The 24,440-nt window shown below is 37.6% G+C and overlaps 1 protein-coding gene across 1 annotated transcript in view; it reads right to left on the minus strand.

The window, feature by feature from the left end:
• The window catches only part of ANK2 (ankyrin 2, neuronal), a 252,844-nt gene that overhangs the window by 125,849 nt on the left and 102,555 nt on the right, over positions 1–24,440 (minus strand). The window contains 6 exon segments of the mRNA XM_010858507.1: positions 2–81; positions 4,243–4,341; positions 11,158–11,256; positions 12,570–12,668; positions 16,111–16,296; positions 21,203–21,301. Of these exon segments, the coding sequence (XP_010856809.1) occupies positions 2–81; positions 4,243–4,341; positions 11,158–11,256; positions 12,570–12,668; positions 16,111–16,296; positions 21,203–21,301 (662 nt within the window).

Raw genomic sequence — 24,440 nt, forward strand, 5'->3', positions numbered from 1 at the left:
AGGCGCCTTGTGCTGGAGCAGGTGCTTCACACATTCCACGTGGTCCCCCTGTGCAGCCATGTGAAGTGGAGACAGCCCGTTCTGCACATCAAAACCAAACCAGGCCCACATTTTAGTCATACTGAATAATGTAAGAGAGAGAAAGACATATCATATGGTATCACTTATATGTGGAATCTAGAAAAAGGGCACAGATGAACTTATTTATAAAACAGAAGCAGAATCACAGATGCAGACAACAAACTTAAGGTTATGGCAGGATAAGGGTGGAAGAGGGATAAATTGGGGGATTGAAGTTGATATATACACACTACTAAAAATAAATAGATAATTAATAAGGACCTATTGTGTAGCATAGGCACTCAATACTCTGCAGTGGCCTATATGGGAAAAGAATCTAAAAAACAGTGGATGTATGTATAACTGACTCACTTTGCTGAAATTAACACTCACACCTGAAATTAACATAACATTGTGAATCAACTATACTCCAATAAAATTTTTTTAAAAAAGAAGTTTGAAGGAAAAAGAAAATGTATAGAATAATCCGATGGCAGGGAGTGAGAGTAAACAGACAGGGAAATAAAGTGTGTAGTCAGGCAGCATCAGGTCAACTTAGGGATCACAGGGATCATTAGGGATTACAAAGTTAAAGAGAGCCGCATCAATGCAGTTGGATGCTTTCTGCAGCCCCATTCAGCCTCAAAAATGGGAGCTGGATTTATATCAGGGTGAAATGTAGCAGGTGTGTATGAGTATGTCAGGGAGTGGTACAAGTAACCAGGGAATTTCTGGTGCATAGAGGTGAGGGAATAAGGTGAATGAGAGACAGTTCAACACCTGGCTAATGGCACCAGAACAATAAACATTTTTCTGGAGTTGGGCTTCTGGAGAGTATTCACTGAAACAGAGAAGGAGGTGGTTGGACAAAGGGGAGGTTAAACATAGAAATTACAGAGGCTTTACAGTGAGCAAACTGTAGAGGCCAAGTGAAACGATCATCTACTGCCCTTACCAAGATTGTTAAAATCACCAATTAGAACAGGGCTTTTGGGGACTTCCCTGGTGGTCCAGTGGCTAAGACCTGACACTCCCAATGCAAGGGGTCCAGGTTTGATCCCTGGTCAGGGACTAGATCTTGTATCACAACTAAGATCCAGTGCATCCAAATAAATGATGGATACATCTTCTTTTTTTTTTAAAGGATAAGTTGTGGAGAAGAGTCACAGTTTACTGAGCATTTGAATTTTCAAAGAAAGAGGGAGAGTGACAGCTAGATAGATGAATATTTGCTTGAAGGAGGAATAAAAGATGATACAAAGCTGGGAGATATGGAGAGGGAGGGAAGCTAGTCTGGTATTAGTTGCCTTGGCCCTTTCCAGGCCAGTGGTGTCACCTCACTCCAAGATGGTTAATTCACTTTCTTCTGTTCCTTACCACAAACATAGCTCTACGTTTTGTACTAACTCCTTGTCTATCTTACCCATGTAAATTCCGAGCTTCTTGAAACTACAGATAGCATATTATTTTTCTTGATAGTCCCTTGGTGTCCAGAACACTGCTTGGCACATTGTAGCTACTCACTATGATAGACTGATGATGCATGCATGCATGCTCAGTCATTTCAGTCATGTTTGACTCTTTGCAACACTAAGGACTGTAGCCCACCAGGATTCTCTCTCCATGGGATTCTCCGGGCAAGAATACTGGAGTGGCTTGCTATGCCCTTCTCCAGGGGATCTTCCCGACACAGGTATCAAACCTGCATCTCCTGCATCTCGTGTATTGCAAGTAGATATTTTACCCACTGAGTCTCCTGGGAAGACCAGTTTGATGATACATGAATGATATCTGATTTTTACAAGTAGGCCATTAAAAAATTCCATCAAGGTAAACCATAGTCTTCATTAGTGATTACAATTACAGGCAAATTATGCAAATGAGATTATTTTATTGTTTGTGGAATGGCCTATCTGCCTACCCTCAATTTGATACAGGTCTTTTATTAGTTATAGCATGACCAGTGTGAAATTTTGTTCCTTCCATTTAAATTTCAATCTATTTCCTCAACAAAATTTTCCTTAATTATGCATGCATTGCTAAGTCACTTCAGTCGTGTCCGACTCTGTGTGACCCCATAGACGGCAGCCCACCAGGCTCCCCCGTCCCTGGGATTCTCCAGGCAAGAACACTGGAGTGGGTTGCCATTTCCTTCTCCAATGCAGGAAAGTGAAAAGAGAAAGTGAAGTCGCTCAGTCGTGTCCGACTCTTCTCGACCCCATGGACTGCAGCCTACCAGGCTCCTCCGTCCATGGGATTTTCTAGGCAAGAGTACTGGAGTGGGGTGCCATTGCCTTCTCCGTATGCATGCATTACCCAGCCCAAAATGTTGCATTTTAAAGACAGATCTCTACAACATTCATAGTATAGATATGAGAATGAAAATGATGCAGATGATTTATTCTTTGTCTTCATATACTTCTGATTTGAAGCCACCCTTTCAGGACCTATGAGGCACATCTCTAAAGACTAAGTTCATTCTATACAAATTTTGAACCTGTGGGCTGGTTTTTGCTCCAATAATTTCAATTAAATATTTAATTATAACATAAATTGAAAAATATGTACATGTGTTGGCTGCCTTATTTTTCTCAGCTTACCCTAGTTACAGCATTGGTTGATATGAATCATGTTCAGGGGATGGGAGAAATGCAATAGGGAGAAAATAAAAGAAATGTCCCCTGTCTAAATTTCTGCTGTATTTAAGGATCCAAGTGTTGTTACATTTCCCATTAAATAACTCTGTGTGATTATTTTCAAACTGTGTCTCACGCTATCTTCTGGTAACTCAAAGAAAATATCCAATAAATCAGCTCATCACTCTGTTTCTATTTGTATGGATAAGAGTTTTCCTCATGGCTGTGAACATTGATGAAATGAGACCAGAATATACAAGATGTACTATGCCATAGAGAACAATATGCTTGTTTAATGGTTCTCTGTAGCTAGGCTATCCTAACTTTTGCTTTTCACATCACCTATTAATCACAATTATAATCAACCAACACGAAATTCTTTTTAATAGTACTGTCTAAGAAATAAAGATTGGACAGCTTATCCCATACAATCTTATCTTGTATTGCTACTTGTACTTCTTTAAAACATAATTTTATATGCATTTTACAGCCATCTCAGAGTATCATAAAAATGTAGACTAACAATGTTTAGAGACGTTATCACATATATAATATCCACATTTACATATAATACAGTAATATTCACATTTCTATCTACAGAGAGAACAGCAGGTAAAAATATAGAAATAATTGGAAGTTATACATTTAAAATAAAGTTGGCTTAAAACTCAACTCTCAGAAAACTAAGATCACAGCATCCAGTCCCATCACTTTACGGCAAATAGATGGGGAAACAGAGGAAACAGTGACAGACTTTATTTTGGGGGGGGGGTCCAAAATCATTGCAGATGGTGACTGCAGCCATGAAAGTAAAAGATGCTTATTCCTTGGAAGAAAAGTTATGACCAACATAGACAGCATACTAAAAAGCAGAGACATTACTTTGCCAACAAAAGTCCGTCTAGTCAAGGCTATGGTTTATCCAGCAGTCATGTATGGATGTGAGAGTTTGACTATAAAGAAAGCTGAGTGCCAAAGAATTGATGCTTTTGAGCTGTGGTGTTGGAGAAGACTCTTGAGAGTCTCTTGGACTGAAGGAGATATAACCAGTCCATCCTAAAGGGAATCAGTCCTGAATATTCATTGGAAGAACTGATGTTGAATGAAACTCCAATACTTTGGTCACCTGATGCGAAGAAGTGACTCATTGGAAAAGACCCTGATGCTGGGAAAGATTGAAGGCAGGAGAGAAGGGGAGGACAGAGGATGAGATGGTTGGATGGCATCACCAACTCAATGGATATGAGTCTGAGTAAACTCCCAAAGTTGGTGATAGACAGGGAGGCCTGGCATGCTGCAGTCCATGGCGTCGCAAAGAGTTGGACATGATTGAGCGAATGAACTGAACTGAACTGACACATTTAATACACCTCAATGCATGTATTTTTAAAATAATTTTTAAAGTTTGATACCTACGACTCATTCCTCAAACACAACAATTGTGGAACCAGAATATGCTCAGCTGATGCTTTGATTTTAAGAATAGATACTATCAAAAAATGTCTTAAAGAGTTTGCTGGACACCATCTTCCTCATAACAACTCACCTTCGTCCTTGCCAGCAAGGGAGCGCCCCGCTCCAGCAGAAGCTCCACCACTTGGTCATGACCGCTTCTTGCAGCACAATGAAGGGGTGTCAACCCATCCTGCCAAAAGAATGAAAGATAGGCCTGAGTTCATTTTAAACAAACAAACCAAGATTGTATCTGTTGCCATCTTGAAGAGAGGGTTTCCTAAATTCAGTCCCAGTGACTCAGATCAGTGATAGAATTGCTATCAGTTAAGTGATAGAGAAGAAAACTTAAGAGAGAAAACAACATAGAGAAATCTTGATAGAAAAAGAAAGGCAAAGACAAAACAGAAAGAGGGAGAGAATAAGAGAAATCCCATGTGTAGAGGTTCAACGTAAAAAAAAAACTGTGGCTGGTCATGAATTTGCATATTGAGGAAGATGGAGAAGCAAAGTGTGCTGCATTTGTTGAACTTCAAAGTCCTACTTGCCTGGAGCCACCCCCAGAGATGATATTTGATGACTCTATTTTCATTCTGGTTATCCTAACACAGCTTCTAAAAATTCTTCTTAATCTAACTTGTCCATCTATCTTCTCTCTTGAATTGTCACTTTTGATAAATTCTTCTGAAATGTTCCATGAGGCTTATAAAAAAAGAAGGTCATTTTTTTTCACCTTCTTCTAAAGGTTTCTGCTTGTATTTTCATCATTTTACAAAATACATTATTATTTTTCAAAGATTAAATTTATTATCAGTAAATAGCGTTAAAATAATGTCAAAATTATGGCACAACTGCATGTTACGCTATTTATAAAGCTTTCTGACCTTGATAATGTCACGGGTAGTTTTTAACTCTAGGGCAATCATCAATACTTTGGCCACCTGATGCGAAGAACTGACTCACTGGAAAAAGACCCTGATGCTGGGAAAGATTGAAGGCAGGAGGAGAAGGGAACGACAGAGCATGAGATGGTTGGATGTCCATGATGGACATGAGTTTGAGCAAGCTTCAGGAGTTGGTGATGGACAGGGAAGCCTGATGTGCTGCAGTCCATGGGGTTGCAAAGAGTCGGACACAACTAAGCAACTGAATCTCCAAGTACCCTCTGTCTTTTGGGTTTTATTTCTCTTCAGGGTAACATGGCCCAAGAGCAGAATAGATAGAAAATATGATATAAGATATATAACATATATAAAACAAGATATAAGAACAATGGGTAAGAAGCATAACAGAAAATAAAACCCTGAGTACATAAATTTACTAGTGATTTCAGATTTAAAGGGAAAAAAAAAAGGATTGTCTCAGGAAAAGAGGTTGAGGAGGTATGTAGTAGTTGAGAAAATGAGGGATGACAAGCAGTTAAGAGGACTTTAGAAGCTTCTGATTTATCCAGAATTTTAATGGCCTATCTTTTGTGTTTCTGCTTCAGTGACCGCTATCTCTGGGTTATGTTTTCCTCCTGATCAATATCACTCATCTGGATTGCAACACTCTTCCTGATCCAACATTCTGTGATGTCTAAGCTAGCTGTCTTCCATTTGCCCTTCCAGATCTGTGCTCTACCCTTCTCCACTGTGGGCTTGCCCCCTGACTTCTGGCTGGGGTTGGCCAATGGGATACACAGCAAGACATGGAAGCAACTTCCTGAAGGATCTCCTGGGTCTGGCAGTGACTCTTTAACCAAGTGTGCACTCCTACCAAAGCAGCCTTCTGTGTACAGCTCTCTCCTTTGAAGGGCAGGTGACCTCTTCTCACCTTTCAGACCTAGGGTTGGTAATGAGCCCTGTTGGCAACTAGCCCCAGGGATATGTCACCTTCCCTGTTGCCTCCCCTTCAGTCCAGCTACAATGGTGTAAATAAGCCCTTGAATAATCTCTATTCAAAGTATCAAATTTGAGTCATTTGATTTTGGCTAGGACCTTAATGATAACTGATCCTTGCTTTGTTAAATCTATTTGGCCAGTCATCTGATTTTGGCTAGGACCTTAATGATAACTATTCCTTGCTTTGTTAAATCTATTTAGCCAGTATTGAGATACTAATAACCAAAACAGACCCTGCAGTTTTGAGGTATCTGAGAATTAGCATGAAAAGACTGTCTTCTCAGCAAAAATATATATATATATAAACTACTGCAGTTGGGATGCCAATTTATTTTAAAGTTTGCCAAAAGGAACTTAAAAGAAAAACTGTGTGGGCAAGGTGATTACCATGCTGACGCATTTGTATACTGGTACCAGTGACTGGTGGTGGACATACTGAGCACTGGTTGCTGTATTATAAGTGAAACAGCAATTAGATGCAACTTTATATCTCAAACGTATTCTTGGTGGGGGCTTCATGGAGATCTAGAGTTTGTGAAATCCAACACAGTGAATGAAGACATGACGTGCACAGTCCAGCACGTGGTCTCTGGAACCACTGAGCTCTGGGTGTGAGTGTGTCTTGGATCAACCCACCATGGGTGAATCTGCCTGAGGCTCCGCTTCACGATATGTTGAATGAGGATGGTTTTTCTTACCCAGGTTAACTTACAGCCTTGTTTGAAAGATGAAGGGATGCTATTTTAAATCACTTTTAGAAAAGGCAGAGTATTGCTTTCTAAAGATTATATGAAATATTCATGGCATAATCATTTTGAAACCTCCAAAATGCTCTCAGAATAATAGGAAAATATGGAGAACACTTAAAAAACCCACTAGAATATCAAGGAACACTAAGGGTTAAATAATTGGTTCTACAAATAAATATTACAATTTAGTGATGTAATTTATCTGCCTGTATAAATGATATGTAAATTGTATCAAATTCAAGTTGCCCAACATTATCAACCTGGGAAGATTTTGGATATATTCTAAAAAGTACAGTGTCTCATCCCCTGCCCCAAATCTTTATTGAGATGTTTTGTATTCAAGAATGTTTTAAACTCTTTTTACTCTTAGGAGCTATTACCTATTCATTACCTTTTTTTTTTTAACTTACATTCTTAAGACTGTATTTGAAGATTGCCTTTTCCCCCGCTTCCCTGTGTTCTCTTCCCCCCACCACATTGGAATCATTTCAAATCACACTGCAATGTCTGTAATCCTTAAAGGAACACCATTTATCTGGCTAGTAACCCACAGCATTAGCTTCTTACAACCATTTCTCTTATCTTTTCCTCTCCTCCCTGTCAGCTTAGATTATTCTTCCAGTAATGTATCCTGAAGTCTGTGTGTTAATATAAGCTCTGCTAACTACTAAGCTGTGTGTCCTTGGTTAAGTTATTTAACTCCTCTGAAACTCATTTTTCACACTGGTAGTCTTATTTCTCAATTGAAACCACCATATTTTCTCAACAAGTAAACAATAATACTTGGTAAGTTGTTAGGAAGATGAATTAAGCTGATATTAGCATAGTACTGAACAGGGTGCCTAGAACAGCATGTGCATATGACAACTTATAGCCCCTACTACTACTTTAATTATTACTTCTAATAATGAGTAGCAACGGTGATCTCTTTCTCTGATGCATTGTTTTTCATTAATCATCCTCACATGTTTTTTGTATACTTTTATTGCTTGCATTGAAATACATATTTCAATATTTTAACCATAATCCTTATAGGAAGTATTTCCACATTAGATAAAAATAAGTTTAAAAATAAAAAAGAATAATGCCTTTAATAAAAGTTAATAATATCATGCTTAACTAGCTATAACATTTTGTTTTAACATGAAAATGAGGTTTTTCAGACACCAGAAAACCAAGGCTCTGGTGAAAATGTCTTAAAGTTTCACATGAGATTCTAGTCAATGATGAGAATGCCTCTGAGATGCAAAATGTCTCAGTGATTGATATAATGCTGGTGAAAGTGGTGAGAGATTGTGGGCATGATTTTTTAAATTGCCCCAAAGCCTTTACATATAATATTACAGAATAATATTTATATTATTAAAAATTCCATCAATAGACACATTATTATAGTACCTAAAAAGATAGTCAAAAACAAATACAACATTTTTTAATTTTAAAATATGTTTTTGAAGGACAAAAGAAAAAACAAACCATGAATTGGCCTCCTGATTCCAGACATAGTCCTGGATTTTCAGCAGATACCTCTACGTGATTTTACTTTTGGTAAGAAGGATATGGGTCTAATGATTATAGCCAAAACCTAAAGAACATAACAGCTTTTAAAATTCTACTTTAGAAATGAGGAAATATTTTCACTTACAGGAAAAGCTCAGTGCCACCTTCAGTATTGTGACTGATCCCAGGGTACACTGGAATCAGCTTGTGCAAATCGGTGAGAGTCAATTTTCTGCCTAGCTTTTCTCAATTCTGCGTCAGGGATATGACATTGGTAGCTCTCGTTGGCCATGATAGAAGTTTGGAAGTATTTAACCATGCGAATCACCAGAGGGAAAGTCTACAAATCAGAGTCTATAGTTTATTTTTTAAAAGAGCTTAATATTAAGCTTTTTTACCAGTACGCTGCTAACCTGCTCCCTTGGGTATTGTTGATACGCATCTCTGAGTACAGGGATCTAGTCTGTCTTTGTTAACAGCTGTATCACTAGGGTTCATAACACCAAGTAGGAAACCAATAATTATTTGTTTAAGGAAGGAATGAACAGAAGATCTGCACAATGTGTACAATTAGAAAATCTATTTTCACTTTATAAATACCTGAGTGAAATTCTATTTATTTGCTATATCTAAAAGCTACATTGGATGAAATACAGTCCAAATATTCCCTTTAAGAAGAAAGCAATGCTTACACTGACAGAACTAGCCTAAAAATCCATTTCTCAGTACCCTTTTTATGAAAAAGCAACGCTCATTTGCAGTTACACTTTTAAATCATATATGCAAATGTATGAAGGGCAAGCAAATTAGAGCATATTGTAAAGGACAAAGCAAATATTGTGATGATCAATAAAAACAAAATCAATTGCCTCAATAATGAATGAATACACCAGAAAAGCATTAATAAGAGGAACATGTATCCTTAAAACACTGATGAAGATAATTTTTTTTTTTTTGCATTTACAAAGTGCTATCTTTACATTGGTCCTCTCAATTACTAGAGAGTCTCAATAGAGACAGACAGGTGAGTGTAAAGGGACTCATTATGTAAGTAATGGACTTCAAGAAGGAGGTACAGAAACTCTTTCTTTCAAATACAGAGAACAAGTAAGCAAATCATGGGACATTATATGTAATTATGCCAAATTCTGCATACCTACAGCATAGCAAGAGAAAAGGCATGCCCTCAAATCAAAGGGTAGAAACCACATAAAACCCTGGTGAGAGACACTAGACACCCCAGCAAAGATCTTGACAGAAAAAGCAAACCATTTCAGAGTTCCCACATGATAATATGACCCAGGTGCTCTGGACCAAATGTCGTAGAGAAATGAGATTTAAAAAGCAACATAGTCTAAAGTCATTAAAAACCAAAATGTATAGTCTGGGACTTGTGTAGTTTCTAAAAGCTCAAAGATGATAAGATTTATTAAAATATTTTTTAGTCTTAAGATTTGCAGGGGAATTAGGTTAGACCTTTATTCCTTCGACTGTGAGCATGCAAAGTCCCAGGATTAAACAAAGTGACAATAAAATATCACAAGGGACATATTCTATCTACTAACTTATATAGACTTCTTCCACCATACATTTCAGAATTTGACATAATAGGGATGTTTAAAGTTTTGCTTAAGTCTATGATTAATCAAATGTACTCGAGAATTAACACTAAGGTACTAGTTTAATGTTTAAGCAAGTAATTGTACATCATTTCCATAACATGATAAACATTATGAGTAGCTAAGTAATTTATTGGTAGTTCAGCTGGTAAAGAATCCGCAATGCAGGAGACCCTGGTTTGATTTCTGGGCCGGGAAGATCCTCTGGAGAAGGGATAGGCTACCCACTCCAGTATTCTTGGGCTTCCCTGGTGGCTCAGATGGTAAAGAATCCACCTGCAATGTAGGAGACCTGGGTTCGATCCTTGGACTGGGAAGATCCCCTAGAGGAGGGCATGGTAACCCACTCCAGTATTCTTGCTTGCAGAATCCTCATGGACAGAGGAGCCTGGTGGGCTACAGTCCATGGGCTGCAAAGAGTCAGACACAACTGAGCGACTAACCACAAAGCACTTAAAAAAATACCTAAGAGTTGATTCTCACACAACCCTATGAGGTAGGTAGTATTACTAGCCTAACTAAGTTTAGAGAAGACAAGTAAAAAGTTAATACCACTCAGCTAGTAAGCAGAAGTAGCATTTGAAATCAGGTAGTCTGCATTCAGAGTCTGCACTTTAAACAGTTGTGTTCTCCTGATATCTTATTATCTAGTTTTTGGGAGTGCATAAAAACTCAGAGCTATATTTTACTCAAAAAATTTGAAATCAATGAAGGGCACTGCCTCTTGGCATGTTGACATGAGTAAACATGCAGCATAATAATAACCGTATGCCTTTTTTTCCATAAGCATAACCAGAGATCTCCTGCTCAGATCCCTACAGCATAGCTAGTTAAGAAAAACGACTTAGGAATTGAAAAGTTCAAACCAAAAGATTTTCAAAATATTTTTACGTAAAAACCACACTCTCATAGCTTAATGTGTCCTAATGAGTTTGGGCTCTTGATGTTTATGACTAGCCAAATCTCAGATGAGGAAGTTCAACCTTTGATCTTTGTGCCCAGAAAATCAGTCAGCAAGAACTTGAAAAACTGTCTCCTTGAGGAGCTAGCATTCTGCTTCTCTGGGTACTTATGAGCAAATATTAATGCCACTTGACCATGTAAAACCTTTATATAATGTATGAAGTTTAAATCAAATCCAAGAAGGTAATTTCCTTGAAAATGCATTGCTTGTGTTTAGGGACTGTTATTTTAAAGAGCCTGCTAAAAGAATACAAAAAATAATATGGTAGGAAATGGAAAGAACAGAGACACTCACCCTAGTTTTGGCATCAATCTGACCGCCACGATCCAGTAAGAGCTTCACCATGTTTGTGTTTCCCCTTTTGGAGGCCACATGCAGAGGAGTGATTCCATTCTACATTGTGGAGAGACCAAACAAGAGCATGGTGGGTGTGACAGGGCATGGTGGTGATGGCTTTGTGCTGAAGAGCACAAAGGAGATTGTGACCTATTTTGCAACTTTATCCAAGGTTTCTATGCCTTCAGTGCTTTTGATTTTTAAGGAACAAAAAAAGCACACAAACCATATAGCACAATAGAGAATGGAAAACATTATAAAACTGCATAACTAAGTTAATCAATAACTATGACATATGTACTAAATCTACACATCACAGTCAAGAGACAAAGGAAGCAATTTTGCATAATAGAAGCAAAATTTCAGGTCCTACCTAGGATAGAGCCCTAGTCCAAAGTCTTAAAACATTCATGCACTTAGAGATTCTGGGATCCTAAAGTTTGCTATGCTTAAAAATGGAATACACATATGCCAATAAATACCCAATGGAAAAATGATTCTTAAAAACATCTTCTTCAGAATAATTCAGTATGAAAAACTTGAAAATAACGCAATATAGTTTCAGGGCAGAAGACTTCTAAGGACAAAAGCACTGTAAGCATGAATCATATGTATTTCTTTTCTTGGCTATTCTATAATCATCATGATGTCAAGGATATGTACCTGATTTTTGGTATGCTATGATTTTGCAAAATCAAGTATTGCATTTACAGTATATTAAGTATACTGAATTTGATATCTGTCATGTAAGTGAATTCTTTCCAAGGAAAGTATACCATTAAACGTATAACACATCGTAATATCTTTAGCTAATAAGACTCCTCATATGACCAAATTCTCAATTTATTTTAAAAAATCTGTGTCAAATTATGTGCCCTATAATCACTGTTAGGATATAGTATAAATGTACTTATATATTTTATACTGAACATTTTAACAGTTTTTTGTTGACTTGAAGTTTTTCATCCATGATTCACGGTGTGACCTTTAAATGTAACTGCTCATATTGATGTCAGAATCAGCATCTTCCTTATAAAAAATGATCTGCATGCATGTGAATTTACACACTATTTTTCACTTGCTGGGTCATAATGACTTCCTACGATTTGAAGAGGAAAAAAAAATGGAAAATCTAATTTCTCCAGCACAGATGGATCCATTAAGAAAAAAATAAATAAAATCTTTATCACTGTTTATTTTTACTTTAGTAAAATGCCAAATTCCCTGGCAGTCCAGTGGTTAGGACTCTATGCTCTCACTGCTGAGGGCTCAGTTTAATCCCTGCTCAGGGAACCAAGATGCTACAAGCCACACAATGTGGCCAATCAATCAATAAATCAAATTAAAAGAGAAACTATTTTAATCCATACCCTGGCTGTGAAGTCCACAGCAGCTCCCCGGTTTAGAAGGAGAGTTGCCACGTTGACGTTTCCATAGTGGGCAGCAATGTGCAAAGGGGTGAATCCACTCTATGGAAAGCAAAGAAAACAGCAGTCAGTAAAGCATTTTACCTCCATGCGTGGTAGTCCCTGGATTAGTGAAGAAAATCACATGGGAACTGTCTACCTAACAAGTGAGCAAAGTAAATCAGGTCATAAATGCTTTAATAAGATTTTCAAGTTTGAGTGGTATTATTTAAATTTAGTGGTAAATAAGTCAACATGAAAAGGTAAACAAATATCCTATATTTCTTGGCAACATTATTTCTAATTATTATAACAATTTATTTATTTATAAGATTGGTTGTCTATATAAAACCATGTTTCCTGAGTTGATTTAGCTTTAAAGCAAAACAAAATATGATTAAACAACAGTATTTTTTCAGCCATAGAATATAACTATGAATAAAGAATGTTTTCTCCAGAGAAAATTTCACATCTTCTATTTTTAAAATTTGTGTTTTGGTTTGGGTGTTTTTCAAAATGAAAAATAGCATTGGTTGATATTGTATCTTTGGAACTATGAATATATTGTGAGAAATTCAATATATTGTGAGAAATTCTTACAGAAGATATACAATTTCATCCCACATCATTTATACTATCCTGATATTTCTATCCTCTTTAACAACTGAATTTTGTCAGTTATATTGTTCTGAAAAAAAGTTTAAAAAGCAATAGTTAAACAATACAGTAGAATAAATATGAATATAAAACAAAGAAAAAATTAAGTGGAATCCCAATTTGAACGTTAATTAAACTAAATTTTATCAGTAAGACTAATATAAAAATAAATAAATCATATGAGCATTAGAGAATGGTTTATTCTTAGAGTGTTTTAAAAATGAGTCTGAAAATCTTAAATAGAGAAAAGCATATTTCCTTTCATTTTTGCTAATGAAAGCATAATTAGAAATTTCTGCCATTTTCACAGCAGAAGCATACTGATTCTTTTCTTATTTACCATATTAAAAAAAAAGCATTGTTCCTGCTCTCCGTAATTTCCATTGCTTAATAAAAGATAATAGGAACAATAAAGACTGTTCCTGTAAAACTGGGTATCAAATCCTGCAGTTTTGAGGCCATTTTGCATTGCCTTCTTTTGTTTGAAATGAATTTTGATATACACAATATTGTTTTTAAGAAATGTTACTCACATCACAACCATTATTTTCCTATTCACTTGGTGACTTTGCTTTTAAAATGGCCTAAATAAGTATTCAGATACCTTAGGTAACAGAAATTCCTCTGTGCTAGTAGCCAAATTAGCTGCAAATAATTTCCCGACTCTAGTGAAGCAAGATACAAAATAAGAATAGCAACTATCAATCCAAAGCCTACGCTTATAGTCATGATATTTTTATTTTGTGTCTACATGATGCCAAATATTCATGTCAATATACAAGAAAAAAACCCAGCCTACAACCTGGGGGCTATTTTACAAAATGTCAAACTTTAATATTTTAGGAAATAATTGACTAGATGTTTTTTATTTTTATCTTGATATTTCCTGTCACCCAGTCATATCCTGAACATGTATCTATTATTTGAGTTACAATTTAATTTCAGAAAAACACAGAGATCGCTGATGAATCATTTTCAAATTATTCAAGTATAATAATATTATTTTTCCCATTTTCAGAAATAAACTAATTTATTGCTTGACACAGCCTCATTGAAAATCCACAGTGATGCCTCAGGCTATGACTCTTGGATTAGCATGAGGTTGGTGTAAGCCCCTCAGGAATCCTTCCCTGATTAACAGGGAGATGGAAGGCTCAGGTCAGGATTCTACAGGACTGTGGTTTGATAGGTTTCTCTTTGTTATTCTACTGTCCTTGAAGAAATACTTCTAACTCAGTATGTATCTACTCAAATTGCTGCATAATGATTAGAACCAACACTGCTTTCAAAAATGTAAACAATTACCAAAAATCACTGAAAAGTAAAAAATATTAAAATCAGTAATTAAGATATATCAATTTGTATTATTCCAGTCTTGAGCAATTTCACCAAGCAGTTGGGCATTTTTTAAAAAGTCTCTGACCTAACATTTGGAACAGAAGAAATGATATGAATAATTTAAGTCTATTCACATCTCAATGAATAAACTAGTTAATAAACAGGTATTAGTTTTAGAAATACACTACTAATATTAAGCGCAAATGCCAGGTCCACAACCCAGTGATCATATGAAATGTTAATCTAGACAATTTCCTCAGCAAAGTGAAAATCAGTCTACAGAAACAGTCACTTGCCTTTGAAGGTTAAATTTTATAATACAGGTTAATTTTTATAATACACTTTCAATGGTTTTTGTATTAGTGCCTCTTGATAGCAACAGAGAGAGACCACTACACACACACACACTCACACATACTCTCTCTCTCTCTCCCACACACACACACACACACTCTAAACCAAATGCTCTTCTTGATTTTGTTTGTGGATGGGACTTATTTAGGTATGTGGAAAATAGATGATTTCATGACAACTATTATCAGATAGCAAGATGATGAAAATATTTTGCTCATGATATGCTCAACATCATTACTGATTATATACAACGTGGCAAAAAATTACAAAAAAGGGCAATTGCAAAGAGATAAGAGGATGAAACACTGGCAGAGCAACCTCCTTAAATTACACTTCACTCGATTCTAAATGGAGAATTCTCATTAAGAGAAGGAGGTCACATCTCTTATTGGCAAAAAGTTAATAATAAAGCTCACTTAGTAAAACACATATTATGGAACAGTATTGTTTCATGCTCTACTCTAATGAGCTTTTTAAATAGCTATACTGATTAATAGTGTTTCATAAATATGTTATATTAAAATTTTTGAATTACCTATTTGCCCTAATTATGGGCAAAGTTTCCAAATTAATTTCCTAATAATGAAAGTTCTAATCATTAGTATGAATTAGTGAGCATTTATTCTAATTGGACAAAAAAGACAATAAAAGTTTTAAAAAGATATATTTCGGTATAACCGCAATACTGTACCTCGGTGGTCCTATTCACCATCATCTGAAGCAGTGTTGTGTGGGGAAAAGAGGGAAGATATTACACAGTGCAAAATTAAGGAAACCATCAACCTGCTCTCTGCAATTGGCTACACCATTCCAGCATGCCAAAATGCATTCTATTTAGCAAAGGCAACCATAACACTATACAATACAACTGTATCTTTCTATTTCTGTTCCTGTTATTTTTTATCATAAATAGAATAAATAAGAAGGTTTCTAAAAAGCTTCACCTTTTGGAGAAAATTATCTCATAGGGTTCTTTTTTGTTTTCTTACTGTACCCAGTAGACAGTCCCCTTTATTCTGAAATACCTCTGAAAGTAACATCTCTTTTGATGACCAGAAGTAATTTTGCATTATCACCATGGCCTACTTCTTTATCATCCCCCAGGAGGAAGCCGGCAGCGGAAGAGTTCCTGTCCACAAATACGTGCAGCTTTTACCTTGGACTGTACGTCAGCGTTGTGATCGTTCTGAAGCAGGAGGGCGGCAGATTTGGTGTCATCTTTCCTGGCTGCAATATGCAGGGCTGGCAGCCGCACCTTCCCTTTGGTGTCGTTCTCCAGGAGGATGGCCACCGCCTGGTTGTGTCCCTGCTGGAGCGCCACCGCCAGGGGCGTAAAGCCATCCTGGGGAGACAGAAGGAAAAAATTTCCATAAACTTTGGGAAGCCTGGGATTCAACTCCAAGAGACAGTGCATCTCATTTTCAAATTAAAGATTAAGATTGACAAAAACATTGGAAGGAATAAATATTACTGTGAAGACTGAAGCAAATTATAGTCATTTATTATACTACGTACTGGCTTCATCAGATATTTTAAAATATCTATTCTATACATACTTTTAAAAACATCTGCCTTTCCTAATGAAGCATACTGCACACAGGATATGCTCATTATGTCTTGAATCTGAAAATATAAATTAGAAGCAACCCGAAGTGATGCCTGCTTATACAAAGAAAACTGTGGGAAGGGGAGAAATAATGAAAACCAAGTCTGACTGATATGGTAGCCAACACGGGGAAATAAATGACATGATTAACTTTGCAAGCTGCTAAATATCTCTGTACTGATTAGGGAAAACAACAACAGTTAATGGAATGCTCTATTACCAATTAATTTGGGAAAACTGGGGCATAATATGATCTAAAATTCTTTGGCAAATAAGGCTAATTCATTAATTTTGCACTTAGTTGAATTATATATTGTCTTTTGAATATAAAATTGTGCTAAATAATGTAGAAAATCAGCCTTTCACTTTGAAACTTCAAAACCAATTAAAGAAATACCACAGATCATCAAAGCTAGAGGAGTCTTAGCCGTAGATGGATAACCATGCTAGAAAACTGGGAAGCTATATTTTCTCTCTAGAAACATGTATTCAAAAATGGAAAGGTGACAAGTAGGAAAAAAATATACTCTAGGCTCTGTTAATGTGAAAACCTCCCTTAATTCACAAAAGCTAGAAAACAAGTCTCAGAGTTAAAAGTTTCCATTCATAGAGGAGACAAGAGGAATTGGATGGCACATCTAACAAATGCATACCAGAGACAATGGCTGTTTAACCACATCTAACTGCTCCGTTTGTTTCTAAAGATGATTTTTAAAAAGGTTACTGTAGGACTCCCCTGGTGGCTCAGTGGTAAAGAATCCTACCTGCCACTGCAGGAGAAACAGGTTTGATCCCTGGTCCAGGAAGATCCCACGTGCTGTCAGCAACCAAGCCCGTGCACCACAACTATTGAGCCTGTGCTCCAGAGCCCAAGAACTGCAGTTATTGAGCCCACAGGCCACAACTACTGAAGCCCATGTGCCCTAGAGCCCGGGTTCCACGAGAGAAGCCGCCACAGTGAGAAACTTGCGCAGCGCAATGAAGGCAGCCCCCGCTTGCCACAGCTAGAGAAAAAGCTTGCGCAGCGCAATGAAGGCAGCCTCCGCTTGCCACAGCTAGAGAAAAAGCTTGCGCCGCAACAAAGGCCCAGCAACCAAAAATACGTTAATTAATCAGCTAATTTTTAAAAAAGGTAACTGTAGACTTTGGAGGGAAAATTATTTTCCTCAAATGTCCATATCATATATGCACTACCACAATAAGGACTGAACTTTTAAAATTAGAATTGAATTTTAAATAAACACACTACTTAATGAAATGGAAGAGTAAAGCATGTAGTGTTGTAAGATGAAAGAGAGTAGCCTAAATTTGGAACTTTGGCACAAATTAAGTCCTCTGTGAAGGAGGAAAGAACAGGCTCATTATCATTTACATATTTAATTTGATTTCCCCCGCAACAGTGGGATAGTTTATATTAAAAGAGTGTGAAGTTTATTTTTTTCTTAGAGACGAGTCATTTGCTGACAGTATAGGGCCTGATTTAAAAATTCCTAGCTTTCAATTTTGGTAACATTCAGGAAGAAGGAAGAAAGCAGAAAATTCTAAAAATGATACTGGATGGACAGATAACTCCCTGCAGAGAATTTAACTTTGAATCTCCACCACATGATTTCATTCTAATCTACACTTCATGGAAGAAGAGTAAATATTTGAAATTATTTTTTTTCAAGTATATCTACTAACTCTATGAAAAGGAAACCAATATTAAAATTCAATACACTTCATTTTTCACCATCTATTTACCAATGCCAAGTGCTATAATTATGGGAAATTTCCAAACCTTAAATATTTCTTTTCAAATATGAGTTTCACTGCCATACTGAAGATCTCAAACTATCTGATAAACTGGTCGTAATGTCTTGCTTAGTAATTTTTGCAAATTAGGGCTATTAATGGGTTCAGGGTGTCTTCTTTAGGTATTTTCATACATGCACACATGATTGTTGAAGGTATTTAGCAATACAGCCTAAAATATCACAGAGTAATCAACTATAAAGCCCTGTGAAGATGTCATTTATTCACAGAATGATAACTAAAGCATGCACTCATGCATGTTCAGTTGGGTCTGACTCTTTGCGACCCCATGGACTATAGTCTGCCAGGCTCCTCTGTCCACGGAATGCTCCAGGCAAGAATACCGGAGTGGGGTGCCATCTTTTCCTCCAGGGGATTCCCGAGCTAGGGATCAAACTCCCATCTCCTGCATTGGCAGGTGGACTTTTTACCACTGTGTCACCTGGGAAGCCCAAGAGACTAAAGCGAAACATGCAAAGAGTTTTCCATTAGTGCATTTTCTGATAACCATTAAGGCCAGTGGTGTGGAATAACCAATTAAGTTTCTATATGTCCACTCAGAAAAAATTATAGTTATTTAAATGATTAAGGGGCTTCCCTGGTCGTTCAGCAGTAAAGAATCCACCTGTAATGCAGGAGACTCAAGAGATATGGGATGGATCCCCGGGTCGGGAAGATCCCCTGAAGGACGAAATGGCAACACACTCCAATATTCTCTCCTGGAAAATTCCATGGGCAGAGCAGCCTGGACAGCTATAGTCCATGACATTGCAAAAGTCGGACACAACTGAGGATTCCTAACGCAAATGATTAAAAAATGAAACAACAGGCGTAAATGAGTCTAAACCAGGATTCAAAACCCCATGCGATTGACTTGCAAGAGCCACACTTCTGTGCGGAAATCAAAGACCATTTTCATTTTCTGAGAACCACAGTGTGACATGGACTCAACCAACGCAACATACATAAAAAGGTGTTAATATTTCTGGAAACAGACTGAGATGGCACAGAGGTCTAGTCTGGAGGAGCCATGAGACAGCTGAGAGTGCTGGCAGGCTGCGTTTCCCTAAACCATATGCTAGAAATAGTAAGTCTGTATGATCGGCAGAATTCTGTAGTGTAAAGATTTCTCTAGGTAAATGATTCTGTTTTCAAGGAAATAAAACACATGCAGATAAGCATATTTAGCTACAATTCTCAGAGGATGTGATGTAGAGATATAGTCTCCTATTGTTACCCAAGCTGTGCCTGAGGACGTTCACATGCCACGCACTGACAGAATTAGTGTCTCAGAAAGTCATAAAATCAATCATAAAATCATAATTATAAAAATCACAGTGTACTCATGTGGTAAGAGGGTAAAATCTGTGTGTGCTGAGTAGAGAACATGGAATCGTTTCACACTGGGTAGTTGTATTTTCCATGGCACCCCACTCCAGTACTCCTGCCTGGAAAATCCCACGGATGGAGGAGTCTGGAAGGCTGCAGTCCATGGGGTTGCCGAGGGTCGGACACGACTGATCGACTTCACTTTCACTTTTCACTTTTCTGCGTTGGAGAAGGAAATGGCAACCCACTCCAGTGTTCTTGCCTGGAGAATCCCAGGGACGGGGGAGCCTGGTGGGCTGCCGTCTATGGGGTCGCACAGAGTTGGACACGACTTAAGTGACTTAGCAGCAGCAGCAGTTGTATTTTCCAGTCATAAGCAGGAAACATGGTCTCATTAATAGTGATGTCTCGGGATTGTTTTTAGCTAATGAGAATAAGCTGTCAGAAAGTTACTATGAGGCTCCACAAAAAGCTTTCTATCAGAGGGCCTGGACATGAATTCAATGGATTATAATGCACAATGCAGGGCAGAATGCAGGTTGTGTTTATTTCATCTGGAGATTTAATTGCCCATAAAGGAGGTCATTTAGACATTAAAAATTAACGAGGCAGTTTCTATTAGTCATCTTTCACTCCAGGCAGGGAGTTTTAAAGTTTTGTCAGTGGAGCCACAGAAGAAGAACCAGGGACGTTAAAGCTGATTGAAATTGGTGAGGAGAGGCATGTCCCGATGGAGGTCTCCTCCCTTCCTCTCCTGTGTCACCTGCTCCCAACCTTCCAGGGGCCCCTGAGCATTTTCCCCAAGCTTGAAAACATCCTGACCATCAGGTACAAATCACTATTCCAAACAGTCACTAAATTCACTCCTTAATCTGCCTACGGCAAAAGTCAGAAGGAAAATACAAAGCAGGTTCTGCTTATCGGAGGACACACACAGGGAAAGGAAAGTGATACACTACGTTGGCTCATTCCAAAACCATTTTTATGTCTGGATGCCCTGAATATTTGGAGACTGGATTGATTTTGAACATTCTACTCAGTGGCTGCCATAACCACATTCATACAACCACGTCATAATTTGAACTTCAGAAATACGAACAGCTTTCTGATGTCCTATTCCTCATGAAACTGTACAAATACAAATAACTATGAATCAGTGCTTATCACTAAAAAAAAGCGCCTTTAAGGAATTGTATTAGATCCTAACAAAGATAAAATATTGATGAAAAGAGATGGGTAGAATTTACTATAATTTGATTTTAGAATGGTATAAAACTCCAAAAAAGCTACAGAATGGCAAAATTGATGGAAGCGTGATTTCACATAAGAATACATTGATATGAATCCCAAATTATAAACTCATTGAACTGTGCACTGGATTGCTCGTTCATGGCCACTGTTGCACAATAGTGATATAAACATTCCTAAAATAAAGATAATGGAGACCTTTTACAGCTAGATACGAAGAAAATGGACATTAAGTCAAAAACATTCAAGTCTTTAGAGCTGACAGTCTTACCTCAGTAGCGGTGCTCTGATTAGCTCCATTTTCCAGCAAATATTTTACAACATCAATGTGATTCTCTTGGGCAGCCATGTATAAAGGAGTGAAGCCATTCTGAGGACAGACAGTAAAACAGGTATCTTCAATCATTTGACAAGTTTAAACCAGAGAAGAATACAAGACAAGGAAAGAATGAATACTATGAAGAAAAATTTTGAAATGTTGAAACAAATAACATACCTTCACACTGAAGAAGTCATACCTGCATTTACCATCATAAAATTAGACAAAATCAAAGTTAACCAATTCCCACCTAAAATATTTCAAAGGAGGAGGAGAAATGAAAGAAATATCCCCCTCATTTCCTGCCTTCATTTCAGTATCAGAGATTCACATTTCTTATCACCCAACACTGTGTTAAAACTAAAGATATTTAGTGTCTAAATATCTATATAATTCTATAATATATAGAATTCTCATTACATATACTATCTATATAAAGTAATGTTAATGTAATATCTCCTGTATTTATCAATTCATAAGCCATTTAAACAGATGATCATTACCTTGAATATACACATTTTAATACTCTTAAAGGTATAAAATGTTACTCATATCAAAATAGGCTGGGAGAAATTATAGATCTGATTGAAAATTTAAAAATCTGTATTTCAATGTTCTGACTGAGGTAGCATGATTTATACTGAACCCTCTTTACTTTTTAAAAGCCATTCTGAAATTCTATTATTTGTTAATTCTCATATTCATTTATTCAATTATTTACAAAAATCCAAGCACTGGTAGCTGGGCCATTGCTGGGAAATGATGAAAAACAAGACAGACATCTGCCCTCCTGGAGAACATTCCACAGCAATATGACAATATCATGTAGTCATAGTTTTTCAAAGCATTTACATTTTTTAAATGAGTTTGAAACTAAGTGTAAACTGGCAAATTTTCTTTTCATTAGAACCTTTGCAATATGTAATATTTTATTAAGGTAAAAACTCATAAAGCTTTATTTTTAAAAACACATGAAATAATTCATAAACTATCAAAACTCAACATTCTCTCAAAATTATGTCAGAATCTTAAACACAGTTGGTTCCCTGAGAACTTGAATGCATTAATGAGAATAAGTAGAAATACAGATGAAACTTCAGGGAGTTTCAAAAACTTACAAGGAAAGAAAAATGGCTTTTTTGAAAAATTCTTCCATATACATTGTATAAGTGTGGAAATGTTATTGAAAATGGTCAGGACACAGCAAAATACAAACACACAAGGGTATGAGTAGAATGGGCTTCCCAGGTGGCTCAGTGGTAAAGACCCACCTGCCAATGCAGGAGACATGGGTTTGACCCCTGGGGGGAAAGATCCCTTGGAGGAGGGCATGGCAACGCACTCCAGTATTTTTGCCTGGGAAATCCCATGGACAGAGGAGCCTGGCAGGCCACACACAGTCCACTGGGTCACAAAGAGTCAGACATGACTGAGCAACTGAGCACGCATGCACAAATACAAGTGGAATAAGAAAAGTTATTTAAAATTTGATTACCAAAGAAAAATTGTAGGTTTCAAATGGTGGTGAAAATTTTAAAACAAAGAAATATTACAAGAGGAATGAACTAACAGTTTTGTAGGATTCAGGAATAACTTGCTAGCTGGAGGGCATATTTTTAAAAAAACACAGAAAACAGGTGAAATCTAGTGTATTTTAAGAACTGAAGAGGTGGCGGAAGGATAGAATTAGCGATTCAAAGGAAGGGAAAGCCAGTGAGGACTGTTACAAACAATGAGTAGGTGTGGACTGGGGCTCTTTCACGACAAGTAAAAGGCAGGGATGCAAAAAGAAAAAAAGAACTTGGAACAGAATAAAATAATTTGCTTACATGTTTCCCTCAGAACCTTGTATGTGGATCAGGAGAAAGGTAAATAGACTGTGGCTGCCAGATGGCAGGGGGAAGGAGCCACGAGCCATCCTTAGGCTTCTGTCTTGGGTCGTGGACTTTAAAGGGACCTCCTCTAGCTGAGGAGGGTAAGGGATCCAGAGGGCTAAGGGGACATGCCCTTCTCTGATCCTGCAGCTCCCCTGCCCTCAGATCACACATCAGACATGCCGCCACCCAGAGTTCCGTCCCATGCAGCCCCAAGCGTGCCTCAGCGCTGCTCAGACTGCTTCCTTGGGATCATTCACTCAAGGGTCCACTGGCATGCACACCCTGCAGGGTTGAAAAATGGTCCTCAATATGTGCACATCCTAATCCCCAGTACGTGGAAATGCTACCTATAATGGTAAAAGGAATCTTGCAGATGTGATTAAGTTAAAGATTTTGAGATGAGGAGAGTAACCTGAATTACCCAGGTGGGCTTGATGTAATCACAGAAGGTTTTTACAAGAGGGAGGCAGTAGGTCAGAAAGGAGAGATTTATTCAGAACACTCAGTAGGAATCAGCAGTGCCAGCACCTTGGCATTAACCCTGTGATTAGGACTGATTTTGGACTTCAGACTTCTAAAATTATAAAAGACTAATAAAAGAATAAGTTGTGGGTTTTTTTTTTTACTACACTTTGACATTTTTCATTGAAGGATGCTTTATAACATTGTGTTGCTTTCCGCCATACATCAACATGAATCAGCCTTAGGTATACTTATATTCCATCCCTCTTGAACCTCCCTCCCTCCTTCCATCCCATCCCACCCCTTTAGGTTGTCGCAGAGCACTGGTTTGGGCTCACTGAGACATACAGCAAATCCCACTGGTCATCTATTTTACATACGGTAATGTATACGTTTTCATGCTATTCTCTCCATTCATCCCATCCTCTCCTTCCTTCCTACTGTGTTCACAAGTTTATTCTCTATGTCTGCAACTCCATTCAGTTCAGTCAGTTCAGTTCAGTGGCTCAGTCATGTCCGACTCTGCAACCCCATGAATTGCAGCACGCCAGGCCTCCCTGTCCATCACCAACTCCCAGAGTTCACTCAAACTCATGTGCATCGAGTCGGTGATGCCATCCAGCCACCTCATCCTCTGTTGTCCCCTTCTCCTCCTGCCCCCAATCCCTCCCAGCATCAGAGTCTTTTCCAATGAGTCAACTCTTCTCATGAGGTGGCTAAAGTATTGGAGTTTCAGCCTCAGCATCAGTCCTTCCAATGAACACCCAGGACCGGTCTCCTTTAGGATGGACTGGTTGGATCTCCTTGCAGTCCAAGAGACTCTCAAGAGTCTTCTCCAACACCACAGTTCA

Source organism: Bison bison, unplaced genomic scaffold (genome assembly GCF_000754665.1).
Source record: "Bison bison bison isolate TAMUID 2011002044 unplaced genomic scaffold, Bison_UMD1.0 scf7180017864389, whole genome shotgun sequence".
In the NCBI taxonomy this organism is placed as follows: domain Eukaryota; kingdom Metazoa; phylum Chordata; class Mammalia; order Artiodactyla; family Bovidae; genus Bison; species Bison bison.